Below are 14,474 nucleotides of genomic sequence, written 5' to 3'. Positions count from 1 at the left end.
GGGCTTCGGGCCAACCCTGGGCACACATGATCATCTCCCCCCACCCTCAGCCTTCTCCCAGCAATAAATACAGGTGACCGTGATTCAGTGAAACCACAACTGATTTCTCCATTTTAAATGCCCCTCAAGGGGACAAAAAGGGGGCAAAAGAAATTTAATGCCCACCCCCTCTTAAGGAGTGGAAACTTCTTTCCCCTAAGGGACAGGGGAAGTAGAACTGCCCCTGTCATAACTGCAGCAGCTCTAGAAGGAATCAGGGAGAGGAAAGGGGGAGAGAGGGAAGAGGAAGTTCTCCGGTAACCTCACTCCTTTGATCCATTCATCCCTTATCAGGTAAGAGGTGGTCCCAGTCTATCAGTGGGGCATTAAGATGGGAGGGCTGACAGAGAAGAGCCAAGAGGAAGAAATAAAAGAAGGAAAGCAGTTTGGTGAGGAGGGAAGGGGAAGGAGAAAAGGAGCCCTAAAGCTCACTGGCCTTACCTTCTTCCAAGAAATGGATCAACAGACGAGAGGCATGAATGGATAGGGTCTGGAGGATTCAGGACCCACAAAAGGGAAGAGAAGGGAAAGCAAGGGTCCTGTGGTCCCCAGGTCTTCACAGGTGAATGTGCTCCAGATAGAGCAACAGAGTGTTGAGGGATGAAGGGAGACTTGGTGTCAACGAGTGGGAGAGGTCAGATCACAAGGGGAATTCAGAGCCCAGGGACAGCCCTCTCATCCTGCCCAGATGTTGGCAGAATCTGGGTCTTAGGGGACATGGTCAAATTTCAAGGCAGAAAAAAGAGTAACTCTCATCACCACCGCACCCCTCCCACCCATCCCCACGTCTCTTGGGTTATCGCAGGTGAATACTCCAATCGGATCCCACGTTGACGCCAGGCTTGCGCAGGATCAACACAGAGGTCTCAGGGTCATGCTGGAAGGACAGGCGACTTTCAGGAGATCCTGGTGGAGGAAGAAAGAGTGCCATAGTCATAGCAGTAACTACTTTCTCACAGGCAAGGTGTCCCAACCCTGCCCGCTTCCCCTCTTTCCTCACCCTAAAGGGCCAGATCACTCTCACCTTTTGTCTGGAGTACCACGGCTGCTGGCTTTCCAGCCCCTATTATCACCACCCGCTCAATCCAGATTGGTGTCTCAAAGTGGCCTTTGGGGTCTGCTGAGCTGCAGAGAGCAAAAATCGATGCCCATCAGAGAAAAAGAGGTCAGAGCAGAAGGACGGAGTAGACCCAGGGCAAAGTCATGAGGCAGAGAGCTGTGAGCACCCCCAAGGCCCAGCCACCTCCTGAGGCTGCCAAGGCAGAATGGGCACCTCATTACCTGGAGACAAGGGTATTGCCGGAGAATGAGAATCGCCGCAGTAGGAACTCATGGCGAGTCTCATAGTTGAATGTGTGCCCATCATCTAGAAAGAGCTCTCCTTGGGCTGTACCCTGGGAAGGAAGTGGAACAGGTGAGAGCCTGAGCCCAAGAGGAAGTGAATCCTAGGAAGGCAGGCAGATGGTTGAAGAGGCTCCCTGCCTATGGCTCTCACCTGGGGGCTGAGTGCAACGAAAAGAGTGATGGGATCATCCTTCATACAGTCTGAAGAACGCCGCACTCGCATCCATCGAGGTACGATTGTCCCTCCACGCTGGAACACAGGGATCTAGGGCAAGAGCAGAGCTGGCATGAAGTTGCCCTGTTGTCCAACCTTGGCCCTGCAGCATCCTTTGCTCTTGCCCGTTTGTAGTACTAGACCTCAAAGCACACACTCTCTCCCCTTCTGGAAACCTACAGGCAGAAAGAGCTGGCAGCTGGGCCGGGCATACTCACACTGCTTAGAGTTACAGGCAGGTACAGGGTCTGGGGACCATGATGCTTCTGGTAACTCTGAATGTCATACCACACCTGTGGACGGCAGGAGATACACTCGGTCACTCACCGCACAGGGCCCCCATCCCATGTATCCCCTTTGGCCTCCACCATCATTCCCCACCACACCCTTCCTTAACTCACCTCCCCTTGGCCAGGCAGATAGACCTGCACACCATGAGCCCCAGAGTCTGATACAGGGTGAACCAGCAACGCATCCCCTAAAACACACCAGAATCAACTCTAAACTGAGGCGATCAGTTCCCAGACGGCCAAATGCACCACCAGCCTCACTCCCTCCTCCCTCCCTGTGCATCCAGACAGGTCTCCCACAGTGCTTACTTCTCAGCCCTAAGCCCGCCCACCACCAAATGTCCTCCCCATTTCTCACCAAGCAGGAACTGATCATCTATACTGAAGGTGGTCACATCCTGAGGATATTGCACCCACAGGGGCCTAGGAAGGAAGCAAGACAAGAAAGGAAGACACTTGCTGTTTTGGCAGATGTCAAAGACACTCCCTTAAGAACCGGTGATGAGAACAGCACAGGGGTAAGACCCAGGCACTTACATCCAGGCATTCTGGGCGGCCTTCAGCCCTCAGCTCTGCAGCCTCACCTCGCTAGGCATCTAACTTCCTAATCCATCTCCCTGCCTCCTTCTGCACTGTGCCCTCTTGAAACTGTTCTGCACAGCAGCTTTCCAGTGCCCACTTTGTTATCCTGCCCTGAAAGGCCCTCCAGGGTCAGGTCGGATTTTCCTTTCCCAGCTCATCTACCTCTCCCTCTGCTTCCTTACCCGAGACACACTGGTTTTTTCTACTCCTGGAACACACCAAACTCATTTCCACTTTAGAATTTTTCCACTTGGAGTCTCCTCTGTTTGGAATATTCTTCCTCTAGATCATAAAAATCTTACTCATCAGTTAGGCCTCATCTCACATGGCCTTCTTCTCAAAAAGGCCGTTTGTGGAACCTAATTCCATTACCCTCTCCTATTTCCTCAAAGAGCTTATCATTGTTGGCAATTTTCTAATTTATATATTTGTTTACATGTCTGTCTGTCTGTCCTCCTTCCAAGAATGTACACTCCACAATGGTAGGACACTTGTCTGCCTGGTTTCAGGCTCTGGGGATAGTGATGAACAATGCCTGGCATATCAGAGCACTCAATAATGTCTATTGCTATTTATCCTTCTTATAGTCTCTGCTTTCTCTTGACCTTGAAATCAGATTTTCCTCCTTACAAGGCCCTGGTGAGGGAAGAGAGAGGCCCAGAAACAGAGCCCAGTCCCTCCTGTCCCCCAGACACCTCAGCCCACTCTACAGACCCAGCTGAATGGCTCACCTCATGACAGGAATCCCTTCACGATGGGCCTGATAGAAGAGGGTGTACCAGAAAGGCAGCAAGGAATATCGCTGGCCCAAGGCATCTCGGATTATGTCATGGTACTGAGACGGTAACAGCCATGGCTCTCGCCGCCCAGTGTCCAAGTGGGCATGTGCCCGGAAGAATGGCTGGTAGGCACCCATTTGGTACCAGCGCACAAGCAGCTCTGGCTCTGGGTTCTTGAAGAAGCCACCCACGTCCGCTGGGAGAGGGAAGGAAGGAAGCAGGTTGGAAAAGAGGGTGAAAGAGGGCTGCTGCCTAGGAGCTCCCCAAAGCCCCACGCTGGCCTCTCAGCTCTCTATTCACGCCCATGTTCTGTGCCCTCTACCTTGCCCCTTTCCCACCAAACCGAGGACCCTAAATTCTTCCCCCTCTCACCCCCACAGAAGGAAAGTCCCACCAGCCCCAAGCTGAGACACATAGGGATAGAGATCTTCAGATGGTCCCATTCGGCAGTGTTGTCCCCTGTCCACACAGCTCCTGAGGAAAACAAGAGGGAGCGAGCTTGCAAGCAGTGACAGCGCTCAGCCTTTTACATAGAGACCTCCCTGACCTGCCATATTTGCTCTGGAGCCCCCAGGTTCCCGATGAAGACGGCAGAGTTCACAAGAGCACTTGAATGGACCTCTCACTCCCTGGATCCCCTTAAAGTGCAGAGCTGGGGAGACGTAGTGTGCAGCTCTCACTGGATGGCTGCATGGGCACATTTCTCGGAGAACCAGGCCTAGGCCCATGGCTCCTCCCATCTGGCCCTCACACCCCCTCCCATGGCTCTATTCTCTAAATCTTACCAAAGCGCTGGGACCCAGCGAAGAAAGCCCTGCTCAGGACAAAGGGGCGTTCTACGCCCCCAGAGCGCAGCACCAGCCCATCAGCAGTCGCCATGTGCTGAGTGGAGACAGGAGAGAGGAGGGGTAGTGAGGAGCAAAAGCCAGCTGTCATCTGTTGCAAGTTCCCCTGCCTTTAGTCCCTCCTCTCTCAGCCCCTTACCACATAGAAGCCATAAATGTTATGCACGTCTCGGTGCTCCCAGCCCCCATAATGCTGGGCATCCTTGAGCATGGTGACCTCAGGACCATTGAAAACAGATGGTTCATTCATGTCATTCCAGACATAGAGGTTGGAAGCTGAGCCCTGAGAACACAAGGCACAAAATGGGGACAGAAGGACAGAGGGGAGAAAGACAGTGTCAGAGCAAAGAGCTCCTAGGAATCCAGAAAAATGCATTTCTCAGGGATCATACAAGGCCCCCTGATACATTACAGGCAACCAACCATAGCCGGGTTAACAAGCAGAAGATTCAAGGAGGCAGGGTGGGAAAGACAGGTGCAAGTTGGGAGAGGCCTGTTATACCTCATAATTCTCAAAGCTGAACATGTTAGCCCACCAGGCCCTCATCGCAGGATTGGTAAAGTCAGGGTAACCAGCTGCGCCTAGGAGAAGATAAGGGTGGCTGTCAACCCCCAAGGGGCAAGATGGCCACCATTCTACCTCCCTGGTCTTCCAATAGTTTCTGCCTCAATTCTGGGCCTGCACCACTTACCTGGCCAGCACCAGCCCTCGTAGTCAGAGCCATCGCGGGTTTTAACATACAGACCCTGGTTCTGCAACTCTTCATGTACGCGGTAGCCAGAGTCCACCTTGATGTGGGGGTCCACAATGGCAACCAGCTGGGAGCGAGGAACACAGGTGGTCAGAGCTCCCCAGGGCTACTATGTCAGAGACCGACCGTGGTTGCAGTCCTCTTACCTTCCGCCTCTTGGAGGCCAAATGCTCAAGCATGGTGAGTGGCTGGGGGAAACGGCTGGGGTCCCAGGTGAAGTACCGCTTGCCATCAGCATGCTCAATGTCCAGCCAGATGACATCGCAGGGCAGGTTGTGATCATCGAAGCCCTGATTGACTTCCTGCACATCGGCCTCATCCCGGTAGTTCCAGCGGCTCTGGTGGTAGCCGAGGGAGAAGAGCGGGGGCAATGCCTGGGTCCCTGCAGGTTCAGTGAGGGACGGGGGTCACAGTGGAATCAGGCCAACCTGGGGCCAGTGGGGACACCCAGAAATTGAGGGAGGCTTGTAAACGAGAGGGAGGCTGAAGGGCACAGGATTTCTGAAAATGCAGTCACCCTCTCAAGAAGATAAGGGCTGGAAAAGGAGGCTGTTGGCCGACAGAGCAGGGATGCCACGTACCTGTGAGACTGGCATACTGCCGGAAGACATCAGAGATGGAGGGCCCAAGCAGCAGAAAGACATCGATGATGCCACTCTCCGACATCCAGCGGACATCTGTCTGAGGGGTCTCCCCAGAGCCCTGCAGGTAGTCTAGCATCTTCCCAAACAGTGTCTGTAGAGAGGGTCAGAGAGAAGTCCAGGACACGCCCTCTCATGCCCCAACCCCAGGACAAAGCAGCAAGGTTCTCCTCAAAATCCTCACAAGGCTGGCTCCTAATGAGTCCTTCTGGACTGAGGTTAAGACACTTCCTGAGTGAGGCTTTCCTGGGCCCCGCCACCTAGCAGCACTGCCCCCCTCTGCACCATGTGACTGCGGCATTTTTTTCTCAGCATTTACCACCACTGAACTTATCTTGCTGTCTTTGCCATCTGTTTAACGGCTATCTTTCTCCCTGAGAGTGAGGCCCTTTCCTCAATGAGCACTATACCCCCAGCACCCAGGAAAGTATCTAGCACATGATGCAAACTCAATAACAAATGTACTGACAATAAATGCAAAACGGGGAATACCGTCCCCAGGAGTGTGTATCTTCTGGAAATGACTGGGGAACACAAAGGCTGCTCACAAGGCCTAGGGCCCCTTCCCTCACCTAAGCCCAAAAAGGCTATCTTCAAAGCTCATGGCAAAGCACACCCACGTCTCCAGGCCTGAGGACTCCCTCTCTTATTGCTCTCCGTGCCTGTGCTCTCACCTTCCCCGCTGTGTTGGACGATATGTCAACCCAAGTCTCTGCAGCGTTGAGCCAGAAGATGCCCAGGTCCCGATGAGGACTATGTGCCAGGAGCACAGGCACAGACCCATACAGGGCCATGGGATTGTACAGCTCGTACTGGAACACATCCAAATTGTAGAGGCGATACGGCTCTCCACCCCTGCAGGCAGACAGACCGACTGGCCCCAAGCCCTGACACACACAACCCCCATCCCACAGACATGGGTGAGGGATAAGAACTGGCCCTCCTGCCCTTTCTCAAGGAAGAATTTTCCAGAAAAAAACAATTTTCCAATTGCCAAAGGTGATCTGGGCACAGGAAGTGATCCATGCAAGCGTGGATCCAAACTGCATGCACATCTCCCCACAGCCCTGACTTCCGACCCCTCTCTCCCCCTATACCAAGGTAACCGTGGAACTCACTCGGTGACCTTCAGTCTCAGGTTGTCTGCATGCTCAGGGATCCCATACACATGCTCCATGCCTGGCAGAGAGAAGTCCAAACCCACAGACGTGGGGCCTGGAAGGAAAGCAAAAGGTGAGTTCCTGAGCTTCTGCCTGGTGAGGACTACCTGCACCCCTGCCCAAGCCTCTCCCAGTCCCTTACCATAGGGCTTGCTGTCAGAGTGAGTTTTGAACGTCTCCTCCCAGGCTCCTGGCTCATCTTTCTCTGCCTTCCCCTGGGTCTCCTCTGGCTGTGAGGAGGAAAGCAGACCACTACCCAATCACACACCGTTTCTCTCTCTTCCCCCACCCATTTTCTAAATCCCATCCCTGATTACAAGACTAAGCTCCGCTCAAGTTTCTTGTGGGCCTTTCCCCTCCAACCTCCCAGCCAGCCCTGTGCTCCAACCACCCACCCCCACCGACTTGCCTTGTCACCATCCCCAGGAGTTTCCTCGGGGTGGGCCCCATCGCCCTCAGCTGGGTCTTTTGATCCTTGCCTGGAAGGTAGGAGAGCTGTCTGCTCCAATCCAGAGGGGGCAGGGACGAGGGGCTGGTGGAAGGAGGGGTGAGGGAATAGAGAGCCAAGGGTCCAAAGGAACGAAGGCATTGGAGGAAGGGACTGAATGTTAAAGCTTGGAGAGGGACCCCCAGGAAACAGATAAGTGTGCAAAGGACGAGGAGAGTAATGAGAAAGGGAAATGAGGAGTAAATGCCACCAGGAGATGCCTTCCACACACAGGCCCAAATCATCAGTCTCTGCCCGCATTCCAAAAGAGACAGGCAGGTTCAAGGGCCTGGGTTCAGAATGCCAGTCCTGGCTCTGCTGCCTCCATGGAAAGACTCTGGCCCCATCTGCCCTCACTGGGCTTCAGCCTCTTGGCCAGACACAAGGGTTTTGCAAAGGCAAGTGGGTCATACCATGAACAAGCCTCTACAGATATACGCAGGGACTCAAATAGACGTTGTGCCAAAGAATGCTTTCAAGGGCAGCTGGCAAGCAGCTCTGCCCAGAGCCTCAGTGCACCCCAGCTAAGAGCCAGGAACCCCAGCAACAAGCAGCATCTCTCCACTCATCTTTCTACCCCTTGGCAAAGCCGGCTCCCTACATTCCTTAAGTACTTCCAACATGTCATCTTCCTTCTCCCAGGGGACTCCCAGTCAGGAGTATAGGTAACAGGGACCAGATACCACATAGCTGGAGAAAGAGAGGTGATGAAGGGCAGGGCATGAAAGGGTCTGGGGCACCTTCCCCTGGGGGCCAGAGTGAAGGGTGGGTAAGGGCAGAGGAACGCATACAGTACCAGTGGCCATGGATTTACCTAGAGAAAAGGCTCTTGATCTTATCCCAAATGCTACCGAGCGTGAGACTAACTTTATCCGAGAAACTAGGGCAGGAGGAGATGGGTAGGGAAGGGGAAAAGGAGGCACAAAACCAACACAAAAACAGAAACATAAAAGTGAGTTTCAGTCGACAAACTTCCAGAGATGGGGCAGGGGTGGGGAGGAAGAAAATAAATCTGGGAAATGTGATGGCATGAGAAGGGGAAGAGGGAAAGGCAGACCCAGGCAGGCCTCTCGGAGGAGGCACCCAGGGTACAGCTCAGGGACAAAAGTGACTGCCTCCTGGTCTGCAGAGGAAATGAAGACGACTGCAACCCAGCCTGCTTCCTACCCTCCCTGACAGTTTCTCCCAGCCCTCAACCCCTACCTGGCTGTCCTGCCACCCTGTCTTCTCCCAGGAACCCAGTGCCAGACCCCACAACACACCTAAGGCTCTTTCACACTAGTTGCTTTCAGTCCCGACCCTTGTACTCACGAGACCCTGGGTGCCCTCTGGTGCTCAAAATCTAAGAGTCCTCGGGCATTGACACTGAGCAGAAGGCTGCGGTCCTCGAGTAGGTCAAGGCGGAATGGCTGTGCTGTCAAGATGATTTTATAGGGTCCTTCAGCCACGGTTAGTTCCACACTGTTGTCATCATGGCCAGAGACAGAAAGCCTGGGAAAGAGATCATAAAGGATATAAGGAAGTGCAAAGGACCAAGAGTGCAGCTGTGAGACTTCAGAAGAAGGGGAGACTTACAAAGAGCTATAGGCAGTGTGGTAACAGTGCAGAGACAGACAAACTGACCAAAGGAACCAAATAAAGAGTCTGGAAACAGACCCAAGAATACTTAGAACTTTGGTGGCACAGTAACTCAGTGAGGTCAGGAGGACTAACGGGGACTACTTAATAATGGAGATGAAAAACAGATTTCCTGGATAGGAAATAATGTTATCACATTCCTACCTCATACCAGATACAAGTATCAACTCCAGACAGATTATGACTGCAGGTAGATTAGGATTATTTAAACACAATTTAGAAAATGCTGACACCAGAAGATAAAAGACTGATACATCTGACAACACTAAAATTCAAAGCTTCTATTTATAAAAAGACACCGTTAGGGTCATCAAAAACAAGAAAAGTCTGAGAAGCTGTCCCAGGCTAGAGGAGCCTAAGGAGACAGGACAACTAAATATAATACGGTATCTTAGATGGGATCCTGGAACAGAAAAAGGGCATTAGGTAAAAGCTCAGGAAATCTGAATAAAATATGGACTTAGTTAGTTAATAACAGTATCATTCATTAGATATGACAAATGTACCACAGTAAATATTAACAATAGGAGAAAATAGGAGTGGAGAATATATAGGAACTCGTAACATTCTTACAACTTTCCTACAAATCTAAAACTACTCTAAAATTAAAGACAAGTTTTTTTCAAAGTACCTTTAAGAAAATAAAACGATAAACTACAACCTGGGCAAGATAGCTTAAATAAACAAAAGTGATAAAGAATTAGTATCAAGACTAATGAATTTCTACAAATCAATAAGGACAAACAACATAAAAGGAAAATAAGCACAGGTAACAACTACCATTACACAGACCAGTGAGCCAGAATGACAGATAAACACATGAAGAGATGCTCAGTCTCAATAAACTGGGAAAGACAACCAAGCCAAGACCACCACATGGTATCATTCTATACCCATTCTACTGACAAAAATTAAGTCCAACAGCACCAAGGGTTGGGGAGGGTATGGATCGATGGGGCCTGTCATATACCACAGGTGGAAGTGTAAACTGGTAAGCCACTTGGGCGTTATCTTGGGAAGTTGAACATTTCCATATTCTAGCTCCTCTCCTAGCTATATACCAGAGAGAAACTCCTGCAGAGGGACACAGGAGACATGGACAAGAACGTTCATGCCAACACTTTGTATAGCAAAACACTGGAAACCCAAATGTCCATCAACACAGAAACGGAAAAATAAGTTGGGATGTAGTCATACAAGATTACATATACAGCAGCAAAAATGCACAGGAGCTACGTGCAACAGAGTTCATTAAAGTTAGGTGAAGAAACAAAATCTCAGAAGACATTCATTAAGACGCTATCCCTATAAAGTTCAAAAAGGAACAAAAACACATAATTTATTGCTTAGGCACATATATACAAGTATGTACAGGTGTTTATATACATACACGCACCATACAACTGTAAAAACAAAAGGCCAAGGGAATGATCCACTTCAGAGAAATGATCATCGCTGGGGTACAGGACAGTGAGAAGTAGAGGGAAGTAGAGGGTTTATAGGGTGGAAGATTTATGTTATTTTCTAAATTCAACACTTAACTCCATAGCTCAATGGATAGCACCATTGAACTTCTAAATTCAACACTTAATAGCCATGCATGGAACAATGATGACAGTGAGTCATGGCCTAAGAATTTGAGTAACCTTATCCTGAATATCTGAGGAAAAAGAAATGAGAAAAGGAGAAGAGAAGAAAAGGGAGGAAGGAACCAAGCACAGAGACACTGTATTTTTGGAGGGAAAGATCTGTGCCTTCTTTATTTCCTCTTGTATTGCCACCACCTAGCCCAGGACCTGCAGAGGAAGCAGTGTCTGCTGAATGAATGAAGATTAAAAGGTGAAAGAGAAAATAAGTGAAACAGGGCCAGCCGAGTGGCTCAGTTGGTTAAGAGCTTACTCAACAGTTTGAGCTCTGGGCAACAGCGGTTCGAGTCCCGGCCCGAGCTGAGCTGCCTCTAAGCTGCCAACAGGTGGCAGGATGGCTGAAGCAAAAAAAAAAAAAAAAGAAAAAAAAGAAAAGAAGTGAAACAGAGGAAGAGATAGAGAAAGGTTGAGGAGAGTGGCAAGGTGCTAATCAGCTATTATCCCAATGTAGGAAAGAAAGTCAGCTGTCAAATAAAAAATCATCAGGAAGGAAAAAAGGGCTATGGAAATGGGTAGGTTTCTCTGGAAATATTTACCGAGCTGTTGGGGGATCTGCCACCAACACGTCTGGCACACGATATCGGGGCCTCCGGGGCTCCAGTTCATCAATCCTGATCCGAGTCATGTTCTTTTGAAGACCTTGGAGCTCCAGCACCAGCAACACCTGTAGGGCAGAGGTTTGGATCTGGAGAAAGGAGAGGACTACACCATGGCATGCCCTCTAAACCCACTCCCTCCTGCAGGGTCTCCTCCTTCTAGCACTTTGCCTAAAAGACCTGAGATCTGAATTCCTCACAAAGTACAAGTCCCAAGATTAGGCTAGGACAAGATGTTGGCTATAGGTTCCCCTTCCTGAATTGCCCCTTAGCCATTCCCCCCACACACACCAGACTCTTTTCTCCCCTGACCTTGGTGACCTCGTTGATCAGATGGACTCTGAGAGCATCCGAACCAAGCTGCAGAGAGTCCAGCAAGGCTCGGTATGGAGAAAGGCCTGGCCGTATGCTTCGCTGCCGCCTGCCAAGTGAAATGGTTAAGAATGTGGGAGGGCACCCCAATATCCGTAGGTCCCCTATCACCTGCAGTGTTCCCAGGCTACCCCGTCTGCCAGATACCGCCCACATTAACCTGCTTTCCATCTCACTCTACTAGAAATATCATACTTGCAAAAGGAACTCTCTTCACAGGTCTTAAAGTTGCTTCTATCCACAGCAAGGGAAAGTCCCAGGCAGGCCCCTAAACAAACCAGTACCAAACCTGTCCAAGACCTAAGGAGAAAAAGGACAAAGAGGGGACAATCAGCATGGGTTCAGAAAGGGCCCCACCTTCAGAGGTAAAGGCCACCACAACCCTAAAAGAGCTCAGAAAAGAGGGAAGAAAAATGGAGTCCCATTAAATAGAAAAGAAGGCAGAATGGGCATGGGCTTGAATGTCAGGCCTGAGGAATTGGCTCACTTACACCTTTCCTTTAAAAAAGCAGAGGAAGTGGACAAAAGATCTTTGACCTTCAGAGATCCTGGAATTGACTCTGGTTACATCAGCATCTCAGAGGAAAGAAGCAATAACAGCCAGGCCCAGGGGAAGTGGTTATACCATGTGTGTGGAACAGAGACAAAGCAAGGCATTTCCATGACCAAGTGGAGCTACAGTGAAAAAGTTAAAGATGTACCCTCAGCAAGCCTGCTGGTCAATTCCTACCGTCCTAACATCCCCAGCATCCCAAGCATCCTGCTCCTCTCATCTCCACTCCTATTATCTTCAAAATAAGTCACCACTATCACTACCTAAGCCTGAAAAGAATAACAATAGCTAACTTGTATAGAATCCTAATGTACCCTCGGGGGCTTAGCTAACTGCTTTCTATCCCTTGTTTTTAACTCTGCCTGCAGTTTTTAAGCATCAACAATCAGACTCCCGTGATTCTGATCTCACTGGTCTGAAGAGGGTCCTAGGTGTCCGAATTTTTGAATAGGTGTCCGAATTTTTGAAAAGTTCTCTAAACAACTCCAATGGGCAACCAGGGTTCAGAATTGCTTCTTTATACACCTCTTTCCCTTTTATTTTCTAGGTGAATGTAGGATTGAGGTTTTCCCCAGAGGGAAAATTGAGGCATAAAAGGTTCAATAATTCATCCAAGGCTGAACAGCTAGTTAAAGGGTGAAACTGGGGTTGAATTCAGCTCTGACTCTGTGGCCCATGTACTTCATGATGCACAATACGGCACACTAAGCACCAGCAGAGCCTGGCCCACTGAGGACCACCACCCCAAGGTTACCACAAACTGTCACTTGCCCAATGTAGTATCAAATGACAGACAAGAGACTTAATAGGCTTGTTTAAACTAGTTTGAAGAATATATTCATCCATTCTAAGTATATTCTAAACAGGGGTTCTGAAACTTTAGTGTCTGTTAAGAATCACCTGCAGTGCTTATTAAATGAAGATTTCCGAAGCCCAGGAATCTGCATTTTTAAACGTGCTCTTTCAGTGCTGTTACGGGCAGTCCAAGAGCTTCCAAATAGGGGGGAAAAAATATAAACAAAACCACAGGCTTCTTCTAAGCATTAAAAGTTTGCAAACTGCTAATGGGGAAACTAAAGAGTAGGGCCTACTCTACATACTGTATCCAGCATTAGCTTCAGTACCTGCTTGAAAGCTAAAGGGCAAGAAAATCACAAGAAAGATCACAGAACACAGTAGGCCCTCTGGTTCCAGAAGAATGTGCGAAGCCAGCCAGACCCGGCAGAAAGCTGAGGAAAACACCAGGCCTTGTGCTTTAATAGGCCAAGAAGGAACAAGCAGTAGCAAAACAAGCAGAAGAAATACTACCAGAAAACTCAACAAGGCATGTGGCCCAGGTCGAGGAGTGACTGCAGCAGTGACTGCAGCAGCACCCTGCCCCATTGAACCCATGTCCACCTGCCCAAAGCAGCAGTTGCCAGAAGTATAGTGAGTTAAATACCCTCTGGAGTCCTATTTGCAATCTATAAAATGGGTTTGGAAAGATGCCAATGGGGATAGGATTTCTAAAAGATCTTTCAGATGTGACCTGTTGCAAGGCCCTAGGAACTCAGGGATGGCTTGAACGCCCCTGAGCAAGAGATGGTCCAAAAGCCAAAATCAGTAATGAGCCACAGGGCAAGTCGCACCCGTTTATTATTTCAGATCACAGGCTTCCAGAGAGTTGAGTTTACGACCCACGCTTTTTACATTGCTGCACGCCTCTCCCACCCTATTACATCCGTTAGGTCCTGGTAAACGCTTTGTGGCGCTGGTGATTGTTTCGAACCGTTTTTTCGGTAATATAAACTCGAGAGCGCAGACCAAACCGTTCCATTACATGTTGTGTTTGAGCAACATAATCCAGACAGACTGTGAATTTACTGGATCCTGCCCCAGCAGTGCCCAGTGAGCGTGAACACCGAACAAGCCAGGGCTGGTGTCCACGTGAAGAAGACAAGGGCAGGGCAGGGTACGGGGCTCTGGGGGGAGGGCAAGAAGGGCAGAGCAGGCGGAACTGCCGGCCGCGCTGCTTCCAGCCCGGCTGAGGGGCCGCAGGATGCGTTCCCGGAGGCCGGGCCGTGTCTCGTCCCCCGCCCTGATGGTCCCGCGCACTGCAGGAAGGAGGCGGCAGCATTAACGGCCGCGAGCTGCCAGGGGAGGGCAGCGGCTGAGGGCGGTCAAGGCCAACAGGAGCGCACAGCTGCGGCCTTCTTGAGCCACCGGGGCGGGGAGCACCAGAAGCATGGGACCCCAACGCCGTGCGGATCTACCGCGATAAGGCTGGGGGCGCTTGAGGCCGCCTCCAGAGAGACAAAAGGTGCTCACGAGGCCAGGGGATGGCAGAGTCTCAGGAGGGCATACAAGAGTAAGAGATATGGGGCTTGGGGAGTCTGGGGGCGTCCCGGGCGCGCCCCCGGATTCCGGGCTCCTCACCGCCTCCTACGCGCCGCCACTGCCGCTACCGCCGCCATCTTGTGCCGGGTTTGCTCCTTGACCCGGAGCCTCCCTTCCCCCCGCGCGCGTTGAGCCACGTATATTAACGCCCGCCCCTTCC

General features: G+C 50.7%; 1 protein-coding gene across 2 annotated transcripts; it reads right to left on the bottom strand.

Annotated features, from left to right (window-relative positions):
• Nucleotides 1-14,432, bottom strand: GANAB (glucosidase II alpha subunit). 2 transcript variants are annotated; one of them, XM_019645551.1, is made up of 25 exons: nucleotides 14,354-14,432; nucleotides 11,581-11,685; nucleotides 11,326-11,434; nucleotides 10,954-11,081; nucleotides 8,445-8,624; nucleotides 7,948-8,013; nucleotides 7,056-7,125; nucleotides 6,789-6,876; nucleotides 6,605-6,701; nucleotides 6,161-6,341; nucleotides 5,427-5,580; nucleotides 4,992-5,227; nucleotides 4,786-4,912; nucleotides 4,596-4,675; nucleotides 4,233-4,376; nucleotides 4,034-4,130; nucleotides 3,621-3,722; nucleotides 3,201-3,444; nucleotides 2,246-2,310; nucleotides 1,999-2,075; nucleotides 1,816-1,890; nucleotides 1,535-1,648; nucleotides 1,321-1,433; nucleotides 1,064-1,164; nucleotides 1-945 (listed from the first exon to the last, which is right to left on the bottom strand). In XM_019645551.1, the coding sequence occupies exons 1-25, from the start codon at nucleotides 14,389-14,391 to the stop codon at nucleotides 836-838; spliced, it is 2,901 nt and encodes a 966-aa protein (XP_019501096.1). In that variant the 5' UTR covers nucleotides 14,392-14,432; the 3' UTR covers nucleotides 1-835. The 2 variants fall into 2 exon arrangements, with proteins under 2 accessions (XP_019501096.1, XP_019501097.1); XM_019645552.1 differs by lacking the exon at nucleotides 7,948-8,013 and having other exon boundaries at nucleotides 101-945.
• Between the last annotated feature and the right edge of the window lie 42 nt (nucleotides 14,433-14,474).

Source organism: Hipposideros armiger, unplaced genomic scaffold, assembly GCF_001890085.2.
Source record: "Hipposideros armiger isolate ML-2016 unplaced genomic scaffold, ASM189008v1 scaffold_93, whole genome shotgun sequence".
Lineage (NCBI taxonomy): Eukaryota > Metazoa > Chordata > Mammalia > Chiroptera > Hipposideridae > Hipposideros > Hipposideros armiger.
This window is presented reverse-complemented; position numbering and strand designations above follow the sequence as displayed.

What these genes read in the sequence shown, in the direction of transcription:
- GANAB (XM_019645551.1), bottom strand. Translation starts at nt 14,391, where the DNA reads ATGGCGGCGGTAGCGGCAGTGGCGGCGCGTAGGAGGCG. An exon ending in GTGGCGGCGCGTAGGAGGCG is followed by an intron (nt 11,686 to 14,353) that starts GTGAGGAGCCCG and finishes TTTTCTCCTTAG; the next exon opens with GTCTTGGACAGGTTTGGTAC. An exon ending in CGAGGGCTGGTGCTGGCCAG is followed by an intron (nt 4,676 to 4,785) that starts GTAAGTGGTGCA and finishes ATCTTCTCCTAG; the next exon opens with GCGCAGCTGGTTACCCTGAC.